A 23,678-nucleotide genomic window follows, 5' to 3' on the forward strand; every position below is an offset into this window, starting at 1 on the left:
AGAGAAGGAAGAGGGCAGAGGGAGGGGGGAGAGGAGAGAGGGAGGGAGGGAGGGAGGGAGGGAGGGAGGGAGGGAGGGAGGGAGGGAGGGAGGGAGGGAGGGAGGGAGGGAGGGAGGGAGGGAGGGAGGGAGGGAGGGAGGGAGGGAGGGAGGGAGGGAGAGGAGAGGGAGGGAGGGAGGGGGAGCAGAGGGAGAGGGAGGGGGAGGGGGGAGAGGAGAGGAGAGAGGAGGGAGGAGAGGAGAACGAGGGAGGGAGGGGGAGCAGAGGGAGAGGGAGGGGGAGGAGGAGAGAGGCTGCTGAGGCAGTGGGTGAGTGGAGGGGTGGAGGACCGGTGAACCGCAGCATGATAGATCACGCAGGCCGCTGAGGAGAGGGGGACAAGAGCTGTCGAGAGCACACACACACAAACACACACACACATGCACGTGAACACGCACACACACGAGGGCAGGGGGACGAGAGCTGTCGAGAGCAGCATTTGTCACTGACAACACGCACGCACACACGCTCGCGATAGCACGCACACATTGTGGACAAAGGAAGAGTAGAGAAGGGAGGGAAGTGTGTGTTTGTGTGTGTGTGTGTGTGTGTGTGTAGAGAAAGGAGAGAGAGATTATGTATGAGACCTATGTATTTTAGGTGGTCTCACTGAGGAGAGGTGAGGTGATTTATGTAGCAGTGTGAAAGGCAATTTTGAGTGTCCGACACACACACTCGCACACACAAATACACACAAACAAAAATCCAAGATCTCAACCCAGCATCCATGTAGGTGTGCCCGACTGTTATGACACAATCTCTTTCTCTCTCTCTCTCTCTCTCTCGTCTCTCTCTCTCTCTCTCTCTCTCTCTCTCTCTCTCTCTCCTCTCTCTCCTCTCTCTCTCTCTCTCTCTCTCTCTCCTCTCTCTCTCTCTCTCTCTCTCTCTCTCTCTCTCTCTCTCTCTCTCTCTCTCTCTCTCTCTCTCTCTCAACTTCCATACAGACTGTACCATTTAGATGGATCTAAGTGTGTGTGTGTCGCCGGGCACACGTGTGTGAATGGCGGATGGAAGTTGCGAATGAGCTAGGCCAACAGGACACCCCCGCTCACACATGCTCCTGCCCACCTCCCCCAGGTAGAGATCCACTGCTGAAGGTTAAGGTTGTGTTCTCTCCAAGTTGTCAACCGTGTGAGTGGCCTGGGAGAAGGGGAGTTCAATACCCATCTCTTTCCTCTCCCTTTCTCTCTCCCTCCTCCTCCATCTTTCTGTCTCTCTCCTCTCTCTTTCTTTCTTTCCTTTCTCTCCTCTCTCTCTCTTCTCTCTCTCTCTCTCTCTCTCTCTTCTCTCTCTCTCTCTCTCTCGTCTCTCTCTCTCTCTCTCTCTCTCTCTCTTCTCTCTCTCTCTCTCTCTCTGTTGATATCCTCTTTCTCTCTCCTCTCCTTCTCTTGCCCTCCTCTCTTTCCCCTTCTCTATCTCTCTGTCTCCCTCCCCCTCCTCCCCCCGTCTCTCTCTCTGCTGAATGGGATTCAGTCAAACGGCGCTGTGGATCCCCATCCAACACAGAGGTGACAGATGAACTGCGCTCCAGTGTTGTGCTCCTGACTGCCATGTGGAGGGAGGAAAGCCCCGCTCTCTCAGCCCCCAGCAGCGTCCCACACAGCCCCGCTCTCTCAGCCCCAGCAGCGTCCCACACAGCCCCGCTCTCTCAGCCCCAGCAGCGTCCCACACAGCCCCGCTCTCTCAGCCCCAGCAGCGTCCCACACAGCCCCGCTCTCTCAGCCCCAGCAGCGTCCCACACAGCCCCGCTCTCTCAGCCCCAGCAGCGTCCCACACAGCCCCGTTCTCTCAGCCCCAGCAGCGTCCCCACACAGCCCCGCTCTCTCAGCCCCAGCAGCGTCCCACACAGCCCCGCGCTCTCAGCCCCAGCAGCGTCCCACACAGCCCCGCTCTCTCAGCCCCAGCAGCGTCCCACACAGCCCCGCTCTCTCAGCCCCAGCAGCGTCCCACACAAGCCCCCGCTCTCTCAGCCCCAGCAGCGTCCCACACAGCCCCGCTCTCTCAGCCCCAGCAGCGTCCCACACAGCCCCGCTCTCTCAGCCCCAGCAGCGTCCCACACAGCCCAGCTCTCTCAGCCCCCAGCAGCGTCCCACACAGCCCGTTCTCTCAGCCCCAGCAGCGTCCCACACAGCCCCGCTCTCTCAGCCCCAGCAGCGTCCCACACAGCCCCGCTCTCTCAGCCCCAGCAGCGTCCCACACAGCCCCCGCTCTCTCAGCCCCAGCAGCGTCCCACACAGCCCCGCTCTCTCAGCCCCAGCAGCGTCCCACACAGCCCCGCTCTCTCAGCCCCAGCAGCGTCCCACACAGCCCAGCTCTCTCAGCCCAGCAGCGTCCCACACAGCCCAGCTCTCTCAGCCCCAGCAGCGTCCCACACAGCCCTGCTCTCTCAGCCCCAGCAGCGTCCCACACAGCCCCCGGTCTCTCAGGCCCCAGCAGCGTCCCACACAGCCCGGCGCTCTCAGCCCCGCTCCGACGAACGCCCGCTCCCAGTCGTATCCACAAAGACAAAATCCCTTTAGCAGTGAGGTTTAGAGTCCACCATGTGAATTCACTTTCCCAAGGCCCGCTTCATGGCGCTTTCAAATGTGGTTATTTGAGTCCAACCATCTACGGAATGCATTCATCAACTAATACTTATCCTAATCCCTAAATGTCCATAAAGTATGAAACCACATCAATTACCTTTTCCATAAACACTTTTTTTTTGGCTTTAGAGCCTATATCAATTATCGGTCCATAAACCTTTTGTTATTTAATAGCCAAATGTCAATTACCATTCCCTGAAGCGTGGATATGTTAACGCCTCTGAATTGTCGTTCTGTGAAAAAGAGAAAATCCTGATGATGGATGATACTGTAGCAATGTCGCCCTGTCTTTTGTAAGAGACAGGACTGTTTTGTCGTTGGCACCTGTCACCCACGAGCAACATTGACCCTTCATGGATGATGTTCTCAACGCTGTGAGACATGCTCACCCGATTCAGAGAACTAACTCGGATTCAAAGCGTGCCGTGGTGTTTTCTCAGTGTTTTGTTTGGCACCTATTTCTACAGTGAATTCAGATGTGAGAATGTGACGCTGGGGAAAATTGTGATTGTGTGTGTGCGTGTGTGTGTGAGAGGTCTGAACAGGTTAGAATTCCTCTCGCGCTGAGCCAGTTCTCCGCAGGGTGCAGCACATCTCGTTCTCTCCGACTTCCCAACCACTCCATCCATCTGTGTGTGTGTGAGGATGTGTGTGTGTATGAGTGTGTGTATGAGTGTGTGTGTGTGTGTGTGTGTAGGTGTGTGTGTTTGTGTGTGTGTGAGGGAGTGAGTGACAGCTCTGTCTGCCTCATCTACGGATTATTCAAAATCCAGATTACTCTCAGATTGGACTCACAGCATGAAGTCTGCATTTTTGTGTGTGTGTGTGTGTGCTTTGCCATGCAGTATTTGTGCCTTTATGTGTGTGTGTGTAAGTACTGTATAAATGTGTGTGTATTTGTGTGGGTGTACTACTATATATATGCACATGTGCAGGCCTGTTTATGTGGGTACTGTATCAGTGTGCGGCGCGCGTGTGTTTGTGTGTGTGTACTGTTTACTGAATAAGCATAGCGTGTGTGTGTGTATGCTTGTGCGATGTGTGTGTAAGCGTGCTTATGTTGGTGTGTGTGTTTGCATACTTGTGTGTGTGGGTGTATGTTTGCATGCCTGTGTGTGTGTGTGTGTCTCGCTGGCTCCCAGCAGACCTCCCCAGGAAGTGTAAATGTGCGAATCATCCCTCGTTTATCCAGGCCTCATCCTGTCTGACCCTGCAGCAGTTTCAGCAGCTAGAGACTTATCCCCAGCCTCAGCCTCTACCCGGCATCTCCCCAGCCTCCCCCCAGCCCCAGCCTTTTCCCATCCCCAGCCTCTCCCCAGTCTCTCCCCTGCCCTAGCCTCTCCCAGCCTCACAGCCTCTCCCTAACCTCCCCCAGGTCCTTGTCCGTACCCAACCCCAGTCTCTCCCCTTCCCAGCCTCTGCCGGCCTTAGCCACACAGACCAGCCAGTGAGTGTATGTATGGGTGAGTGTTGTTGTGCATTCATTCGACACGAACTAGCGAGCACCCTTTGTCGCTGTGAGCTGTTAGAACCCCGAGTTAAAGAGGGAGAGGGGGAGAACCATCCCATAATGAGTAGTGGCGTGTCTTTCATTGCTTCTCTGGCACATGCATTAGATCTTCAGCTTGTTATTATACGTACGCGTGCGTATGGGCCTGCCTGTCCACACACACACGCACACGCACACACACAACACACAGTCTGCAGCTCTGCTGAAACACTCCCTGTTTCCTGTCATACCTTCAGCCTCTCAGTAATTACTCCCAATCCTCAATCCCAGCGTTCCCGAGTCTTTAGGGGCAGTCTCCTGTCCTGGTGATCCCTCCCTGACAGGGAGACGCCCCGACACTGCACACGCCCGCCCGCTAGACCGGTGTACCACCTGACCAGCCAACCACAGAGGGGGGAAATCAGACGGGAGATAGACCCCACCGGGGGCACCAGGCTGCATGTAGCGGAGGTGTTGTGGAGTTGAGCCCTTCTCCTCGGAGCCCCCTGATGACTAGCAGATGGAGGAGGATTGAAATACAGCTCCCCCACCCTCCCCCGCCCATCATCCCCCGTGATGCGGGCGGCGCTGGCGGGCCAGCCTCTGTGGAGCTCCAGGGAGAGGAGAGGCTGGTGAAGCAGGCCATCATGCCCACGCTGTCACCCTCAAGGCTGCACACTTCATCTCAATAAGCCCACCCCCACCAACCGCCATGCCTCTTTCCTCCCTCCTGCAGCACATCTAGCACTGGCTGCAGGGGAGTCGAAAACACAGGCTTTGCAGAACCGCGCGTGTGGGTGTGTGTGTGTGTGTGTGTGTGTGTGATGTAATGGCATTGAGGAAGGAATGCCGGCCAGAGTAAGGGGGTCATGTTTCATGCTGTCAGGAGAGGTTGGAGGAGAGAGAGAGCGGACAGGAAAGACTGGGGGAGGAAGAGAAAGAGAGGGAGAGGGAGAGAGAGAGAGAGAGAGAGAGAGAGAGAGAGAGAGAGAGGGGACAGGGGTTGTGTTTCATGTCGTCAGGAGCTCTGGGCAGATTAGGCGCTCTAGAAGTTTGCTGCGTTGGCTTCTGCAGAGGGAGATAGAGAAATGAGGAGGGAGGAAGAGAAGAGTACTGGTCAGGGATGTAATGGAGGGTTAGAACTGCCACATAGGTGGGGAGTGAATAAAGAAGGAAGATAGATAGATAGATAGATAGAAGGAAGGAAGGAAGGAAGGAAGGAAGGAAGGAAGGAAGGACGGAAGGAAGGAAGGAGGAAGGAAGGAAGGAAGGAAGGAAGGAAGGAAGGAAGGAAGGAAGGAAGGAAGGAAGGAAGGAAAAATGGATGGTTCCTTCCATCCTTTCTTTTTTTCCTTGCTTCCTTCCTTCTCGGAAGACAGAAAGAAAGGAAGAACAGAGATATGGATGAAAGGACGGGTACAGAATAAACGACAGGTGACTTTAAGAGACAGAGGAACAGTGAGGTAACTAGAAGAGGAGATTGGAGGAGAATTAAGAGACACAAGATGGCGGGTTTGACGTTTGCGGGGGCAAATGCTTAAAATGCAGTTGGAAATGGAGAGGAACAGCAGCAGGCCGTGTGCGTCTGATGAAGCAGAGGCCAGGTCAGGAGACTTCATGTTGTTCTGCAGTGAGAGGAATATGTTCTGGGGCGAAGGGAGATTTATTCTGTTTGCTGCCAGGGGAGAGGAAGGAAGGCGGTGACTTAGTGTCTGTCTGTCTGTCTGTCTGTCTCGCTCCCTCCTTCTAACCCCTGCTCCCTCTCTCTGTTTCCTACTCTCCCTGCCTCTCTCTCTCCCTCCCCCTCTCTCTTTGTCTCCCTCCTTCTCTCTCCCTCTCTCTCCTAGTGAGATTCAATTTCCTGACAAAAGCCATGAAGGTCACCACAGTCAGTCACCATGGGAATTATCACCCCCGGTTACCATCGTCCAATCTCTCAAGAATAAACCAATTTTATGGTAAATTCAGGATTTCAGTTATATCGCTTTAGGGAAGGAGCGTGTGTGTGTGTGTGTGTGTGCGTGCGTGCGTGCGTTGCCTGCTGGTCTGTGTGTGCGTCGCTATGTGTGTACGCACGCATGAGCGAACGCGGCTGCGTGCGTGCATGTGCGTGAAAGTGTTTGTGACGAAAGACATCCTCTCGGGCGACATTCCCTCCTTGTCAGGAGGGTGTCACCTCATCACCACCTCCATCACCCTGCTAGGAGAGGGCTGGGTTAGGAGTCATTATTCTTCCAAGCCAGGCTGGGAGCAGCGGGAGATACGAGTGGGTGTGTGTGTGTGTGTGTGTGTGTGTGTGTGTGGGTGTGTGTGTGTGTGTGTGTGGGGGTGTGTGTGTGTGTGTGTGTGTGTGTGTGGGTGTGTGTGTGTGTGTGTGTGTGTGGGGGTGTGTGTGTGTGTGTGTGTGTGTGGGTGTGTGTGTGTGTGTGTGTGTGTGGGGGGGTGGGGGTGTGTGTGTGTGGGGTCGGCACAGCCTGATGGATGGAGACACTGCAGCCCTCCGGTCTCCTCCATCCCCCCCGTACTCCTTCTCACCTCGCCACTCCGAAACCGCACGCTAGTGCGAGAGTGTGCGGCCGCACGTCCACGCCCACGTCAGCTGCGTGCATGAACGCTGCGGTCAGGTTTAGGCTGCATACTGTATCCACGGGAACTCTCTGTCGCTCCTGCGCGGAAGATCGACTGGACTTTACACTTGCACTCAAGCGCTACTGTCTGCGAAAACAAATATATCGACTGCATTGGGTTATGTTAGGTTGTGTGTTACCCGTGCAACTAAGATGTATTGCATGTTATACATACCTGTAAAACCACGTGTTGTATGTTGCCCATGCATGTAAACTGTACTGTATGCAACACTTTCATATAAACTGGATGTGGTACATGCATGTAAGCTGTGTGTTACACATGCCCAGTACTGTAAGTACTGTATTACCATTCACCATTCATCAGCTTGAAACAGACCAGGGGGTGACAGATGAAAACCGTGACGCCGAAACAGACTTATTGGACAGTTGGCCCAGTAATGGTTCTAATGTAAGGCTGTGTGTAGAGCAGGATCCTCTAACATACAGGGGTACACACAACTGACAGGTGTGGGCGGACATACCTCTCTGTGTGTGTATGTCTGTGTGTGTATGTGTGTGTGTAAGGAAAATGAGAGAAAAGTATGCATGGTTGTGTGTGTGTGAGTATGAGAGAGAGTATGTGTGTGTGTGTTCTCTTGCATGCACGTCTGACTTTGTTTGTTCTGCCACACAATGGCATTTGATTGACATCGGTTTTGGTTGCCATGATAACGCCCCCCTGGCATGCTGTGGGAAATGAGGTGTTGACAGCTGGTAGACGTGACTGCTGCAGCACACGCAAACACACACACACACCCGTCTTTTAGATGCTGAAACGATTTCAGAGTGGTATGTACTGTGAGTGGGGCATTCATTCTACAATGCAACAGCATCAAAGACCAAGTTAAACAACTTCAGTGAAATGCTTGGTGTTTTTGCTGTGGTGCGTGCGTACACAAGTGCGTGTATGTGTGCGAGAGCTTGTGTGCGAGCAAGTGAACGAGTGAGAGAGTATACATATGTGTGTGTGTGGTTGTACCCAGGGTAGGTCTGACACATTAAGGGCAGTAGAGCTATCTAATTTCCTTCACAGTACCAGCCCCAAAAGGGAAGCTGCATTAGTTAGCAGGCCTGATAAGACAACTGAGGTTAACTAGCTGTTTAGCCTCCTAAACCCAACCAGAGGCCGCCACACACACACACGCACTCTCACACAGCATACTCTCACACACACCACACACACACACACACACACACACTCACACACCACACACACACACACACTCACACACCACACACACACACACTCTCACACACCACCCACATGGTCATGCCACAACACTCTCACGCACACACTCTCATGCACCACATACTCTCACACACACCACACACACGCTCACACTACACACACACACTTACACACCTGTGTGTGAGTATGTTGTTGTTTGTTGGTTTCTGTATATGTGTGTGTGTGTGTGTGTGTGTGTGTGTGTGTGTGCTCCGCCTCTGACAGTGTAGGAGGCCATTTTAACCAGGGGCAGCGTTCCCCAAGTAGTCACACAATTACAGCCTCCATTAAAGCCACATAGTGAGAACCGGTTCCAAATCATTACATCTCATTAAAGAGCTCCCATAATCTGGAGACAAGGCCTGTTTACCTGCCTTTATAGTACTGTCTCTCCAGAACTAGTTTTGAGAAGGCAGTGCTTGGAGCAGAGGAGGGGGGGCTGCAGTGCTGTAAGGTTGTGACTGGTAGGACTCTGTTTCTACCCCAGGACAGTGTGTTTCTACCCCAGGACAGTGTGTTTTCCACACCAGGACAGTGTATTTCCACACCAGGACAGGGTGTTTCTACACCAGGACAGTGTGTTTCTACACCAGGACAGTGTGTTTCCACACCAGGACAGTGTGTTTCCACACCAGGACAGTGCGTTTCTACACCAGGACAGTGTGTTTCCACACCAGGACAGGGTGTTTCCACACCAGGACAGGGTGTTTCTACACCAGGACAGTGTGTTTCTACACCAGGACAGTGTGTTTCTACACAAGGACAGTGTGTTTCCACACCAGGACAGTGTGTTTCTACACCAGGACAGTGTGTTTCTACACCAGGACAGTGTGTTTCCACACCAGGACAGTGTGTTTCTACACCAGGACAGTGTGTTTCTACACCAGGGCAGTGTGTTTCTACAAGAGAACAGTGTGCTTCTAAACCGGAACAGTGTGTTTCTACAAGGCAGGCCAGTGTGTTTTTCTACACAGTGGGGTTCCAGCCACAAGCTGTATCCCCCCAGTGGGGGAGGACAAACAGTGGACTGAACTTTTAGCCTAACATTACAGCTCCCAAAGATCGAGGTGGAGATAGAGAGAGAGAGAGAGAGAGAGAGAGAGAGAGAGAGAGCCAGAGAGAGAGAGAGGAGAGAGAGAGAGAGAGAGAGAGAGAGAGAGAGAGCCAGAGAGAGAAGGAGAAACAAAGACAGGAGAGAGAGGAGGAGGCAGAGCGAGGGCACTGGCGCAGTCGGCTTGTGCAGAAATCAATAACTCACACTGTGATGGAGACTGCAGGGGAGAGAGGCAGCGGCAGAGAGAGATAGAGTGGAATCAGGGAGAGCGGAGAGCTGTCGGTTTGTGTGTGTTCAGCCAGCATCTCTGTTTGAGCCGTGGAGGTCACTGGGTTCACCTCAGATAGACTGACAGGCAAGATGAGAGAGAGAGAGAGAGAGAGAGAGAGAGAGAGAGAGGAGAGAGAGAGAGAGAGAGAGAGAGAGAGAGAGAGAGAGAGAGAGAGAGAGAGAGAGAGGGAGATCTACACCAGACTCCTACACTTGGCTAATAACAAGTCTCCTGCACTTACCTAAAAACCACACTCCTACAGTACACCTGGCGAACACTCATCATCCACTCCACTAACACATAGCTAATAACCCATTTCTACCCTTAGCTAACACCATGCTCTACATCCACTCAACCTTTCCTTTAATAACCTCAGTCAAGTACAGCACATAGTTGGACTTCTGAAAGGCCTCTGAACACCAGCACCTTTTGTTTCTTTCTGTCTTTCTTTCTTTCTCTCTCTCTCTCTCTCTCTCTCTCTCTTCTCGTCTCTCCTCTCTCTCTCTCTCTCTCTCTCTCTCTCTCTCTGACCCTCTCTCCTCCCCCCCCCTTCTCTCATTCCTCTATCTCATGCCATAGCATGCAGCTCAACTTCTGTGAATGGGTTGCATTTCTGTTCCCCGCCGGTGACCCGTGTAGAAATAATGAGCGTGATTGGAAGCTGCATGACGGTTCTTTTGAAGGCCGCACAGCAGGAGTATGAGAAGAAAGAGAGATTAGAGCAGAAACAGAGTTCCTCAACCATGTTCAAGTCTAATGTGGTAATGGTTGCCATGGCATTAAGCTGAAGGAAAGTCCGTTTGAGATCCCGTCTGTGTCTGACAACAATGTCAGAGAAAATGAAGGGAACTTGAGGAACTCAACTGTGAATAGAGATGTGTACGAATGTTTGTGCGAGGATAGGAGGGTTTGCGAGGTGGTGTGTGGGGGCGGTGGTGTCTGTGTGTGAGTGTTTGCGTGTGTGCTGTGTGGGTTTTGTTTTGTTTTTTGCTCTTCTATCACTCGCTTCCTCCCTCTGTTTTTATCCCTCCTTTCACGCTCTGACCTTCCCTTTCCCATTCATCCAGGCCTCACCTCCTCTCTTTCACTGCCTTCATCTAGCTGTCATGACCTCTCCTGTCTCTCTTCCCTCTCACCTATGTTCATTTAATGACCCCCCCCCCATAACATTGTTTGTCCTCATCCATCCTCCTCAACGATGGCGAGTGTTGACCGCGTCCCTCCATGGCAGGGCTGATGAGAAGAGGGAAAGAGGGAGAGAGCGGGGGGGAAAAGCGGCTGTGAAAAACGAGCGCGTGAACAGCAGCCATTTCCTCATGACACATCTGTCCGTCTGCCTTGACCCGGACGCACGCAGCTCTAAACACAACTGATGGTCTTTTCGCTCTCTCTCTCACACGCGCGCCGCGCACACACACACACTGATTACAGTTCCCCTCCAGTAATGATGATTGTGGATGTTTATAGCCTACCGCCCTCTCTTTAGTCATTTATGAGGGCTATATCAATGTATTGAATGTGGGGGAGGGTGGGTTGCGAGTGGGGGTGTTCGGCTGTGACAAAAAAGAGAGAGATAAGATGGAGAGAAAGAGAGAGAGGTTAGTCAATACCAAGTAGGTCAGTTATTGTATGCTTTATCACAAAGTCAAGCCAATTGAGAGCAAGGGAAGCTGGGATTTCTGCAAATTATGTTACACTGTTCTATTCTATCAGGATATTCATTAACATGTCTTGCTTGAAGACACTCTGTGATGACCCAGGAGGAGGTTAACAGATAAACTAGCTCTGAACTCCACTTTTCAGCCTGGGAGTGTATTACAGAAAAGTGTGTGAGTGTGTGCGTTAGTGTGTTAGCATGCGCGAGAAAGGCTGTGTGTGCACGTGTGTGTGTCAGCGTGTGCGTGGGCGGTGTGAGGTGTCGGCGCGCGCGCTCGTGTGTGCGTTAGCATGCGTGAGGAGGGTGCCTCTGCGTGTGCGTGTGTTTGCGTGTGAATGTGTTCATGCATGTGTGTGTGTGTGTGTGTGTGTGTGTTGCTCGTTTCATCAGGATGGAAGGTCAGAGAGATGAGAAGGAGGGAGCTTCCTGCAGCTTCGTGGAACATCTGGGGGGCTCCTGGATAGGTGTAGTCTGGCGAACACACGGGGTCTATCCTTCAGGAGAGAGCTGCCAGAATACTATGGAGGGATTAGAAGAGATTAGAGTGGATTAGACGACAGATTATAGCCCTGCTAATGAGAACATAGAGAGATTACACACCAGGAGAGGATCAGGACACACCGCTAATGGGGAGATGGATGGACACTCACACACAGAGAGAGAGAGAGAGAGAGAGAGAGAGAGGAGAGAGAGAGAGAGAGAGAGAGAGAGAGAGAGAGAGAGAGAGAGAGAGAGAAGGGAGAGATAGAGAGAGAGCGAGAGAGAGACAGAGACAGAGAGAGAGACAGGCAGACAGGCAGACCTACAGGCAGACCTACAGGCAGACCTACAGATAGACAGACAGGCACACACATACTCTGTCAGATGTGTGTGTTGCAGTCGGCTTGCTCTCTGTTGTAGATCATGCCCTGGAAGGACAAAGTGAGGGTCAGAGGTCAAGATATGACTGGACGTTTAAAGTGGCATGATGTGGTAACACTCCCTGAGAGAGAAACGTCTTAACTGCCCTCAGCCCCCTGGTTCCTGCAAAGTGAGAGAGACAAACACTGAGACTCAGAATAACAAATAAAAACACCACGCTGACAGGAGACTATTGATCTATGATGCTCTTTGTTAAGCGTGTCACGTCAGTGTGTGTGTGTGTGTGTGTGTGTGTGTGCATGCAGGTGTGTGAGCGTGTGTGTGTGCGTGTGTGTGTGTGAGAGAGAGAGAGAGACAGTAAGAGATTAGGCTGGAAGAATCCATTAGAGAAGTGTGAGGGGAGAGTTAGGGACCCTGTGGTTTGAATTGTTGACATGTCAGAACACATTCTCCCGAAAACAGTCTGTCTTTTTTCTTTCTCTCTCTCTCTCTCTCTCTCTCTCTCTCTCTCTCTCTCTCTCTCTCTCTCTCTCTCTCTCTCTCTCTCTCTCCCCCTCTCACATGCAAACACACACAGACAGACATGTATCTCCTACCCACTCTCTATCCCTCCTTTTCTCTATCCTTTTCTCTCCCTCACTTTCTCCTTTATTATCTTCCTCTCTATTTCTCCCTCCCTAGCGCTACCTTCTCTCCCATTCTCTCCATCTCTATCTCTCTCTCTCTCTCCCGCCATCTTTTCTCCCTCTTTGTTTGTCTCTCTCCCTCCGTGTGTCCTCTCTCTCCCCCTGTGTTTTTACAGTAATAGATGGTCTAGTTAACAGGGAGGAAGAGAAGGTCGATATTGGCCACAGCCTTCAGAGGCTGTGAAGACACCAGGATGAAAGCAGGATAATGAAGAGTCCTCGATTTGTTCTCTGCGTGTGTGTATGTGTTTGGGGGCATCTGTATGTGTGTGTGTGTGTGTGTGTGTGTGTGCATTCGTAAGAGTGTGATTAGTCCCCTGTGTGTGTGTGTATGTGTGTGTCTGAGATCTTTTATGCTACGGTGGTTGAAACCCATAAACAGGCTTGACAGGCGTTGACTCAGGGATGCTCAGTTTGAGTGACAGGGGCCCCCAACTCACTTTCATGAGCCAAAATGGAGCTTTCTGTCCACCGCGGGTCCTGGGAGATCCACGTGTCTGCTTGAGAGACTGAGAGGCTATGATCACTCCGACGACTGGGGGGGAGAACTCACAGGAAGCCATTTTGGATGTAATTGCCGGTCTGTGGTTGAGATGACAGGGAGATGAAGGTTCTCCGCAGGCTCTCATCTCTAATGACGGAATGTCAGCTGACGTTTCTCTCCCTGTCTCTCTGTCTCCATTGTTCCTTCTGTTTCTCTCTCTCTCTCTCTCTCTCTCTCTCTCTCTCTCTCTTCCGCCTCCTCTCTCTCTCTCTCTCTCTCTCTCTCTCTCTCTCTCTCTCTCTCTCTGTCTCTCTCTCTCTCTCAATTCAATTTAGCTTTATTAGCATGACAGTCATTTCAACCGTATTGCCAAAGCAAGACGCACAACAACAGACAACCATACATCAACAACACCATTCAAAAACAACATAAGGAACGACAGTCTGTATTGTCCGGAACATGTGGTAACAACAAAGTGTCAAGAACAGAAAACAACAAATCAAAACAAAAACAACCTAAGTAAATAGCTACATTGAGATGGACAACACATATTGCAAATAGAATTGCAAGGCTGGTCACATTACATTCAGGTTTTCCCTGATTTCATGGCACTCTTTTAGAAATCGTCCAGATAGGGGGGCTCTGTGTCCCTCCCTTAAGAGCACTTTTAGCTTTTCATCATCAGACAGTGTGGTGAACGATGGTACAAGGGATTCAAATTTATCAAAGAAATGCTGTCTGGTATTTCTGTACCGTTGGCAGTGTTCTAGATATGTTATTGTAATTTGGTAATCAAGTGGGTCCTGATTGTTCTTGATGGTTGTTTCAAGTATTCGTAATTTATCTTGTATCTGTTTCTGGTTAGAGTTTAGACTGTTAAGTGGCATTTCTTTATACAGGTTTTCAAAATGTGTTTTCCAAATGTGACCATTTTGAATGGTTAAGTGTTTGTTTTCATTTTTGTTTAAGTTCTTCCATTTTTTCCAGAATAGATTTTGGTCAATTGAGTCTTCAATTTCTTTTAGCTTTTGACAGTAATGTTTTCTTTTTTTTGCTTTAGAGTTTGTTTGTATTCTCTCAGGGTTTCGGCATAATTCTGACGCAGGTCTGTGTTTTGAGGATGATGGTGTTTTTTATTAGACAGATTTCTTTTTTATTATTTTAAGAGTCCCCTCTGGTCCTACCATTGAGCATGTACAGGCCTAGGGAGCGACAGAGATGCACTAATTCTTTGCCCATTTTGTTTCCAATACGATCGGGGTTGTTTCTCTGGGAGATCGTGTAGGTATGGTACAGTGAGGGTTGTCTAAAGATGTGATTCTTGCAAGCAGCATCAACCATGTCAGGCTCACATCCTGTTCTGGCATTCAGGTCTCCGATCAGTAAGATATTACCCTGGGCCTGGTAGTGGTTGATCTCTACTTGGAGATTGTCCAAAAAGTTTTCATTAAAATATCGTGATTCCTGAGGGGAGTGTAGGCTGCATATATATAAATCGCTGTCAACATTTGATGGTAATTTTGTTTAATTGAAGCCAGATATGTGTTGGTGATTTTTTTATTTGTTTTAATTGGTTTGATAACTCTCTCTCTCCCTCTCCCTCTCCCTCTCCCTCTGCCTCTCTCTCTCTCTCTCTCTCCCCTCTCTCCATGTAACTTCATTTGAGGTGGAGGTTTGTGATTTGAGTGTGTGTGGGGGAGTTAATGTTTTATCCACGTGTTTTTGAAACCCCCAAAATGGTGAGAGGGTGGTTAGAAAGTGTGAACGTCTCACGACAAAGCATGAACAGTACCTCTCTCTCTCCCTCTCTATCTCGCTCTTCCTCGCTCTCCCCTATACTCTCTCAATTCTCTCCTTCATCTCTTTCCCTTGTCTCTCGTCCCCATTGTCTCTCTCTGCAAGAGCTCTCGATCTTTCTCTCTCTCTCTGGGAATCCTCCCTTTGCTCTGTAGAGAGAAGTGGATGCTTAGAGACAGGCCAGATGAAGATGTAGATAAAACTGTGTGTGCGTGTGTGTGTTTGTGCAATTATGATTAACAAGGAGATAAGCTCCAGTCAAGTAGTAATGTCTGGTAATGCAGGAGTAAGGCCTTGTTGATTGTCTTCTGTCTCTCTCCCTCATGAAGAACTGAAGAACTCATGCACGGGTGCACGTACACACCCACACACACACACGCGCGCACACACACACACACACACACTTCAACTGCTGCTACCTCTGCAGCCCCTGGTGTGAACAGTCTGCCAAAGCCTTCTCTGCTCCCTCACATCTTCATCCATCCATTCTGTCCTTTCTTTCTTCCCTCTCTTCATCTTTCTTTCTCTCTCTCTCTCTCTTTCTCTCTCTCTCTTTCTCTATCGTTAGTTTTGGCAGCTCTCCTTCACACATTCACCAGAGACCAGCTCCCCTCCTCTCTACCTCCCTCCTCCCCTCTTCTCTTCACCTTCCTCCTCTCCCAACCTCCCTCATCACCCCCTGCCCTCCTCCTCTCTCTAACTTTGTATTCATTCTCCCTCTCTTCCTCTCCTCATTCTGCTGAGATGGTGGACATGTTGTCTGGGTGTCCATCGTGCGTGTGTGTGAGTGTGGGAGTGTGTGAGAGTGTTCCCGAGCGTCTGGATGCATGCATGTGTGTGTGCGTGTGTGCGTGTGTGTGTGTGTGTGTGTGAGAGAGAGAGCGAGTGTCCAAGCCTACATAAGCCTGATGTGGCACCAGCATCAGTCCCAGTATTCTCCTTGGTGGGCCATGTTAATCCTGTTGAGTGTGTCTTGTCTGTACAGACAGAGGATGTTATTTCCATCTGTAAGGACGACACACTACTGTCCCTACAGGTTATTGATCTCTCTCTCTCTCTCTCTCTCTCCTCTCTCTCTCTCTCTCTCTCTCTCTCTCTCTCTCACACACACACACACACAAACACACACGTCCCAGTAACAAAAGACTGAGAGGATGCCAGACTGCTGAATGGCCACTGGCTGTTTGAAATGTGTTGTTTTATGTGCTTTGTCCAGAATATCCCTCTCTGTCTCGGCACAAACACACACGACACACAGTACGTTACATAACCGTGAATGTGTGTACATGTGTGTGTGTGTGTGTCTCTCTCTCTGCAGAAGGGACTCCGTACACATGGTGGGTGGGCCGTGGTAGTGAGAAGCACTTCTACTGGGGGGGATCTGGACCAGGTATACAGAAGTGTTCCTGTGGCATCGACAAGAACTGCACCGACCCCAAGTATGACTGCAACTGTGACGCAGACCACAAGCAGTGGTGAGTCCCAGAAAGAGTGTGTGTGTGTGTGTGTGGACTGTCTTGTTTAATGAGTTTTTTTATTTTTATTGTGGCCCAGAGGGCTGTTTGGCTGCAGACTTATATCTCAGTCCTGACATGTGGCCTATAGATGAGACTATGAGTTAGGACTGTAAACGGTGTCAGGGATCCTACCCCTCTTTTCTATCTCTTCTCCTCTTTCCTCCTCCCTGCTCTTCTCTCGTTTGCCTTCCTCCTCTCCCTTTCTCTCCTCTCTCCTCCTCCCTGCTCTCCTCTATTTCCTCTCCCCTTCTCTCCTGTCTCCTCCTCCTCTCCTCTCTCTTCTCCTCCTCTCCTCCCCTCCCCTTTCCTCTCCTCTCTCTTCTCCTCATCTCTTCCCCTCCCCTCTCCTCTCCTCTACCCTCACCTCCTCTCTGTTCTTCCCCTAGAGAGAATATGAAGTTTTGTGTCAAAGCTCTTTCAACCACTTGATGTATGTTCTCATTAAAATATCAAATTCTCTCTTTCTTTATGTCTCTCTTCTTCTCTCTTTTTTTTCTCCCTCACTTTCTTTCCCCCTCTCTCACTGTGGTTCTCTCTCTCTCTCTCTCTTCATTATTGCTTCATTAACACTGTGTATATTAATACATTTTCTGCGGTTGAATGAGCATTTGAGAAATATCCCATACAACTATTTCCACTCATTACCCATGGTTTACACACACACACACACACACACTGTTGTAATAAAGAGTGATCCAATTGTGTCAACTGTGCCAAATTTGACAAACAAACTAGATTATTAAAACAAACAGTATTTGGCAGAGACAGGATCTGATATGGAACATCTAAGCAACAATCCAACATGTGTCATCTCATGTTGACACGTCTGGTGTGTTTGCATGTGTGTGTGTGTGTGTGTGTGTGTGTGTGTGTGTGCCCTGGTCTGCCCCCTTTGTTCACGTCTACATAGAAATATCTCCTAAGTGAGCAGATGGTTGAATTATCCAGAGTAGAGGAAGTTATTTAAAGACTAACTTTCATCCTGGCCTGAAACTATCTATTCATGTGGGCAGCCTACGTTTCTCTTCTCTTCCTCGCCCTCTCCTTCTCTCTATTCTCTCTTCTCTACCCAACCCTCTCCTTCTCTCTCCTTTTCACCCTCTGTCTCTCTCTCCTCTCCTCTACCTAACTCATCTTCTCTCTCTCCTCTCATCTACGTAACTCATCTTCTCTCTCTCCTCTCCTCTACTTAACTCTTATCCTCTCTCTCCTCTCCTCTTCCTCCCTCTCTTATTCACTCTCTCCTCTCCTCTACTTAACTCTCTTATCCTCTCTCTCCTCTTCCTCCCTCTCTTATTCACTCTCTCCTCTTCTTAACTCTCTTATCCTCTCTCTCCTCTCCTCTTCCTCCCTCTCTTATTCACTCTCTCCTCTCCTTTACTTAACTCTCTTATCCTCTCTCTCCTCTCCTCTTCCTCCCTCTCTTATTCACTCTCTCCTCTCCTCTACTTAACTCTCTTATCCTCTCTCCTCTCCACTTCCTCCCTCTCTTATTCACTCTCTCCTCTCCTCTACTTAACTCTCTTATCCTCTCTCCTCTCCTCTTCCTCCCTCTCTTATTCACTCTCTCCTCTCCTCTACTTAACTCTTTTATCCTCTCTCTCCTCTCCTCTTCCTCCCTCTCTTATTCACTCTCTCCTCTCCTCTACTTAACTATTTTTCTCTCTCTTCTCTCCCTGCAGGAGGGAAGATTCCGGGCTCCTGGTGTACAAGGACCACCTCCCTGTCAGTCAGGTTGCCGTGGGAGACACAAACCGCCCAGGCTCCGAGGCCAAGCTGACAGTCGGCCCGCTGCGTTGCCAGGGAGACGGTGAGCGGACCTCCTCCTAATACTGCGATCTCTCAGTCCAGCCAATCAGCCGGCTGTAGAGATGCAGCGATCTATCAGCCCAGCCAATCAGAGGGACAGTAAAGATGCAGCGATCTATCAGCCCAGCCAATCAGAGGGACTGTAGAGATGCAGCGATCTCTCGGCCCAGCAAATTAGAGGGCTGTAAAGATGCAGCGATCTATCGGCACAGTCAATCAGAGGGCTGTAGAGTTGCTGTCACCAAGTCAGACTCCCTTCCTGAAATCTGAGACAGATCCTGGAGAGGCAATCACAGTCTGACTTTGTTAGCAGTCCTCAATGACGATTAGTGTCTAGTGCTGAAGTCCAAAATTATACTCCTCATCCCTGCTACACCCTTCTACCTTGATTGAACAGGTCTGTGTACGCACTCAGGTTTATTAAGACCCAGCGAGAGCGTTACTCTGGAAGGTAGGAGACAGCAGGAAGTCTGACTGACACCGCGGGGGAGGAGGAAGGAGAGGGGGGGAGGGAGAGTGGGAGGGGGGAGGGAGAGTGGGAGGGAGAGTGGGAGGGGGGAGGGAGAGTGGGAGGGGGGAGGGAGAGTGGGAGGGGGGAGGGAGGGTGGAGGGAGAGTGGGAGAGGGGAGGGAGAGTGGGAGGGGGGAGGGAGAGTGGGATAGGGGAGGGAGAGTGGGAGGGGGGAGGGTGGAGGGAGAGTGGGAGGGGGGAGGGAGAGTGGGAGGGGGGGAAGGTGGAGGGAGAGTGGGAGGGGGGGAGGGAGGGGGGAGGGAGAGTGGGAGGGGGGAGGGAGAGTGGGAGGGGGGAGGGGGGAGGGAGAGTGGGAGGGGGGAGGGGGGAGGGAGAGTGGGAGGCAGGGGGAGGGGGGAGGGAGAGTGGGAGGCAGGGGGAGGGGGGAGGGAGAGTGGGAGGCAGGGGGAGGGGGGAGGGAGAGTGGGAGGCAGGGGGAGGCCACCGCTGTGCTCCAACTTCTCTTACAGTAGTCCCACTCACAGCCTGTTGACACTGTTCGGCTTTGGCCTTGTGTTGGTTTGTGTGTGCGTGTCTGTCTGACTGTGGGGGGGCAAGGTGTTTGCATGTGCATTAATGTGCGTGCGCCGGGGGGTGCATATGTGAGTGTGCGTGACTACCTTAAGGGAGAGTGTGTGTGGACAGATGGACAGTTGTGTGTGTGTGTGTGTGTGTGTGTGTGTGTGTGTGTGTGTGTGTGTGTGTGTGTGTGTGTGTGTGTGTGTGTGTGTGTGTGTGGGCGGGCGGGCAGACGTGTAGATGTGTGTATAGATGTGTGTGTGTGTGTGGGCGGGCAGACATGTAGATGTGTGTATAGATGTGTGTGTGTGTGTGCATTTGTGTGGGCATGTGTCTACAGACAGGTGTGTCTGTAAGGCTGTTTGGGAAGCATGTTACAGGGTGTGTGTCGGTATGTGTGTGTCTTCCCCTATTAACCCCACACCAAATTAGAGCAGAATTAAAGATGAAGGCCAGATATGGCCCCGGGCAACCAGACATGGAGACATAAAATACATGAAACATGTCTCATTACGACATATTAAACATACATTAAACATTTCACATGAGAATAGCCCCAACACTTATGATTGATAGATCTCATCGTCACAATGGAGTTCTGACTCAGTGAGACAGATGATGATTGGAACATTTAAATGGGTTTTCATGGGTAGGTGAGTAACGTCTGTTACGATTGAGAGCTAATATGAATCCTGCAATGGTTTTTAGTGTGTACGTGTGCTGTGTGTGTGTGTGTGTATATGAATGTAGGTGCACGTGTGTGTGTGTGCGTAGCCACACACACACACGCCACTCGCTTAATGAAGCCCATTATCAGTGCCAGTTTAACGACGGCACAGTCACGGACAGACAGAGAGAAAACGAAGCCCATCTACTGTAGAACTGTACAAAGACCCAGCGCCATTTAAGGGACGTGAAGGACACACATGACCGACAGTATGTCACGGCCATAGAAAGTCACATAGAATAAGGACACCCTACCTATGACATGCTGGTGGCTGGACGGTGTTTCTGCCAGTCACGCCCAGACCAGTCCGTTTCTCCTCACCCTACAGTTGACAAGCACAGACATCCCTCTGTCTCGACCCGGACCTCGTCGTGCCAATGTGTTACAGAGAAACCAATCTCTGAGTTCACTCCTGCTGAAGAACGTGCGACGAGCTGGGAGCGGCCTGGCTGACCCGGCTGCTGCTAGTTCATCTACTTCCTGTAGTTCCTGTAGATGCATTAGTTACTGTTGCCATGCAATAGTTACTGTAGTTACTGTAATTAGTGTAATTACTGTAGTTACTGTAGTGACCGTTAGTTACTCTAGTTACTCAAGTTATTAGAGTTACTCTTGTTACTGGAGTTGTTCGAGTTATTGCAGTTACTCTTGTCACTCTAGTTACTCAAGTTACCAAAGTGACTTTATTTACTGTAGTTGTTGTAGTTACTGTAGTTACTCTAGTTGCTGAAATGACTAGTATATACTGGAGTTGGTCTAATTACTGGAGTTGCCGCAGTTACTGAAGTTACTCTATTTATGTTGTTGTAGTTACTGTAGCACAGTTTTTAATGTCATTATTGTACTATAGTTCAGTCAAGACCATTTATTGATCATCATAGACATGGATATGTTGGACTTTAGCGGAGTGGCTGTATCTCAAGGAAGCACTCCCTGCCTCTAAAATTAGCAGCAACATACCTGCAATGATATTGCAGGTATGTTGCAATTAGAGTAGAAATCCGAGATGTGGACTAAAAAATATAAATAAAAAAGACGGGGGAGGTGGAGGATGGTAGCAGCACAATAATACAACAGCCTCGGGTGAGTGTACACATATCCGTGCTGTACTTACATTGCCGTCTTATTGATCAGGGACTTCTGGGAGTGATGTAACAGAGGTGTAGCTGATGAGCTAGATGACTCGGAGCCAGACCAGGTGGCATGCCTGAACCAGGTGACATGCCTGAACCAGGTGGCATGCCTGAACCAGGCGGCATGCCTAAACCAGGTGAAATGCCTGAACCAGGTGGCGTGCCTAAACCAGGTGAAATGCCTGAACCAGGTGGCGTGCCTGAACCAGGTGACATGCCTGAACCAGGTGGCATGCCTGAACCAGGTGACATGCCTGAACCAGGTGACATGCCTGAACCAGGTGGCATGCCTGAACCAGGTGACATGCCTGAACCAGGTGACATGCCTGAACCAGGTGGCATTCCTGAACCAGGTGGCATGCCTGAACCAGGTGACATGCCTGAACCAGGTGACATGCCTGAACCAGATGGCATGCCTGAACCAGGTGACATGCCTGAACCAGATGGCATGCCTGAACCAGGTGACATGCCTGAACCAGGTGGCATGCCTGAACCAGGTGGCATGCCTGAACCAGGTGGCATGCCTGAACCAGGTGACATGCCTGAACCAGGTGGTATGCCTGAACCAGGTGACATGCCTGAACCAGATGGCATGCCTGAACCAGGTGGCATGCCTGAACCAGGTGGCATGCCTGAACCAGGAGGCATGCCTGAACCAGGAGGCATTCCTGAACCAGATGGCATGCCTGAACCAGGTGACATGCCTGAACCAGGAGGCATGCCTGAACCAGGAGGCATTCCTGAACCAGGTGACATGCCTGAACCAGGTGACATGCCTGAACCAGGTGGCATGCCTGAACCAGGTGACATGCCTGAACCAGGTGACATGCCTGAACCAGGTGGCAATTCTGAACCAGGTGGCATGCCTGAACCAGGTGACATGCCTGAACCAGGTGGTATGCCTGAACCAGGTGACATGCCTGAACCAGATGGCATGCCTGAACCAGGTGACATGCCTGAACCAGATGGCATGCCTGAACCAGGTGGTATGCCTGAACCAGGTGACATGCCTGAACCAGATGGCATGCCTGAACCAGGTGACATGCCTGAACCAGGTGGCATGCCTGAACCAGGTGGCATGCCTGAACCAGGAGGCATGCCTGAACCAGGAGGCATTCCTGAACCAGATGGCATGCCTGAACCAGGTGACATGCCTGAACCAGGTGGCATGCCTGAACCAGGTGGCATGCCTGAACCAGGAGGCATGCCTGAACTAGGCTTCGCTCATTTACTGGACCTGCTGTACAGTAGTTGCGGTAGTTTTCTCTCTCTCTCTTGTGTCACTGGCCCCCTCTGTTGGTGTCTATCTCTGTTCATCTCTCTGAACCCCTCTCTCTCTCTCTCTCCCTCTCTCTCTCTCCCTCCCCTCTCCGTCTCCCTCCCTCTCTCTCTCCCTCCCCTCTCTATCTCCCTATATCTCTCTCCTCTCTCTTTCACTTTCCTCTCTTCCTATCTATCTCTCTCTCTCCCTCTATCTCGCTCCAAGGTTTGCTCCAAGGTTAAGTGACGTTATTGATGGGCGAGACGGTGCTGTTTGTCACAATATGCGTGTCACTGTTTGCGCCTGTGTGTACGTGTGTATGTAAGTGTGTGTGTGTGTGTGTGTGTTACTGTAATGGCTAGAGACACAGCAGTCAGTCATCCTCACCATGTGCTAACGATGGCCCATAATCCATCTGGACATGCAGGGAACAGGAAGCATCCACGATGCCTCCTGCTTTCCCCTCAGCCATGACAGTTAGGTCTGGGTCAGGGTTAGTGTATGTGTGTGTGTGGGCTTCTTTGTGTGTTTGTGTGCATGCATGCGTGTGTGTGTGTGTGTGTGTGAGTGAGTGAGTGAGTGAGTGAGTGAACATGTGTGTGTGCTGCAGGGCCCTGCGGGACATCAGACTACATACCTCACTGGATCCTTTAAATTGACATATTTTGTAGAAAACTGTTCAATCCTGTCGTCTGTCCTAGTAGATAGGTGGGCTGGATGGCTAACAAAAGAACCAAAGGAATTCAAAAATGCCAGAGCTTTTAGAACATTTCTAAGGGTATTTAGGTTTGTGTGAAAATCCATTTAAACTCTATCAATAGCCTTTCAACCTCCCATGACACACAGTAACCTCCAACTGTGTGTGTGTGTGTGTGTGCGTGTGTGTGTGTGTGCATGCCTTAGTACATGTATGCGTGTGTCTGTGCGTATGTGTGAATGTGTATAGATTACATATAAATATTGATATATATAAGTGTTTATTATCTACATCTATTCACATTGTTACCAAACACCAGAGCCTGTATTTCATGTGTGTGCATATACACCACACTAACTTCAAATAACCCAATCACAAACACTCTCAGTGGATGGGATGGTCCTGCATGTGTGTGTGTGTGTGTGTGTGTGTGTGTGTGTGTGTGTGTGTGTGTGTGTTTGAAAGCGTGTGAATGTGTGTGTGTGTGTGAGAGAGAGAGAGAGAGAGAGAGAGAGAGAGAGAGAGAGAGAGAGAGAGAGAGAGAGAGAGACTTACTATGTTACTGTTATTTTGCCATATTATTACTGTTAGACTCCTTGTAAAATGTTATGATATATATGTTAAAATGTCCATTCAATATGGACTGCTTTGGCAATACTGCTCAACCCGAACTGTCATGCCAATAAAGCATTCTGAACTGAACTGAGAGAGAGAGAGAGAGAGAGA

The 23,678-nt window shown here is 50.4% G+C and overlaps 2 protein-coding genes across 2 annotated transcripts in view; one reads left to right on the forward strand and one right to left on the reverse strand.

Moving 5' to 3' along the window:
- LOC136957385 (contactin-associated protein-like 2) overlaps window positions 1-23,678 on the forward strand; it is a 78,824-nt gene that overhangs the window by 34,204 nt on the left and 20,942 nt on the right. The window contains 2 exon segments of the mRNA XM_067251273.1: window positions 16,098-16,254; window positions 17,979-18,106. Coding sequence (XP_067107374.1) covers window positions 16,098-16,254; window positions 17,979-18,106 — 285 coding nt within the window.
- Window positions 20,985-22,002, reverse strand: LOC136957932 (mRNA decay activator protein ZFP36L3-like). Its single transcript, XM_067252152.1, has 2 exons — window positions 21,429-22,002; window positions 20,985-21,001 (listed from the first exon to the last, which is right to left on the reverse strand). The coding sequence occupies exons 1-2, from the start codon at window positions 22,000-22,002 to the stop codon at window positions 20,985-20,987; spliced, it is 591 nt and encodes a 196-aa protein (XP_067108253.1).

Source organism: Osmerus mordax, chromosome 15, assembly GCF_038355195.1.
Source record: "Osmerus mordax isolate fOsmMor3 chromosome 15, fOsmMor3.pri, whole genome shotgun sequence".
NCBI lineage: Eukaryota > Metazoa > Chordata > Actinopteri > Osmeriformes > Osmeridae > Osmerus > Osmerus mordax.

Bases quoted from the DNA above. Each gene is read 5' to 3' on its own strand.
- LOC136957932 (XM_067252152.1), bottom strand. From the start codon at position 22,002: ATGTCACCTGGTTCAGGCATACCACCTGGTTCAGGCATGCCATCTGGT.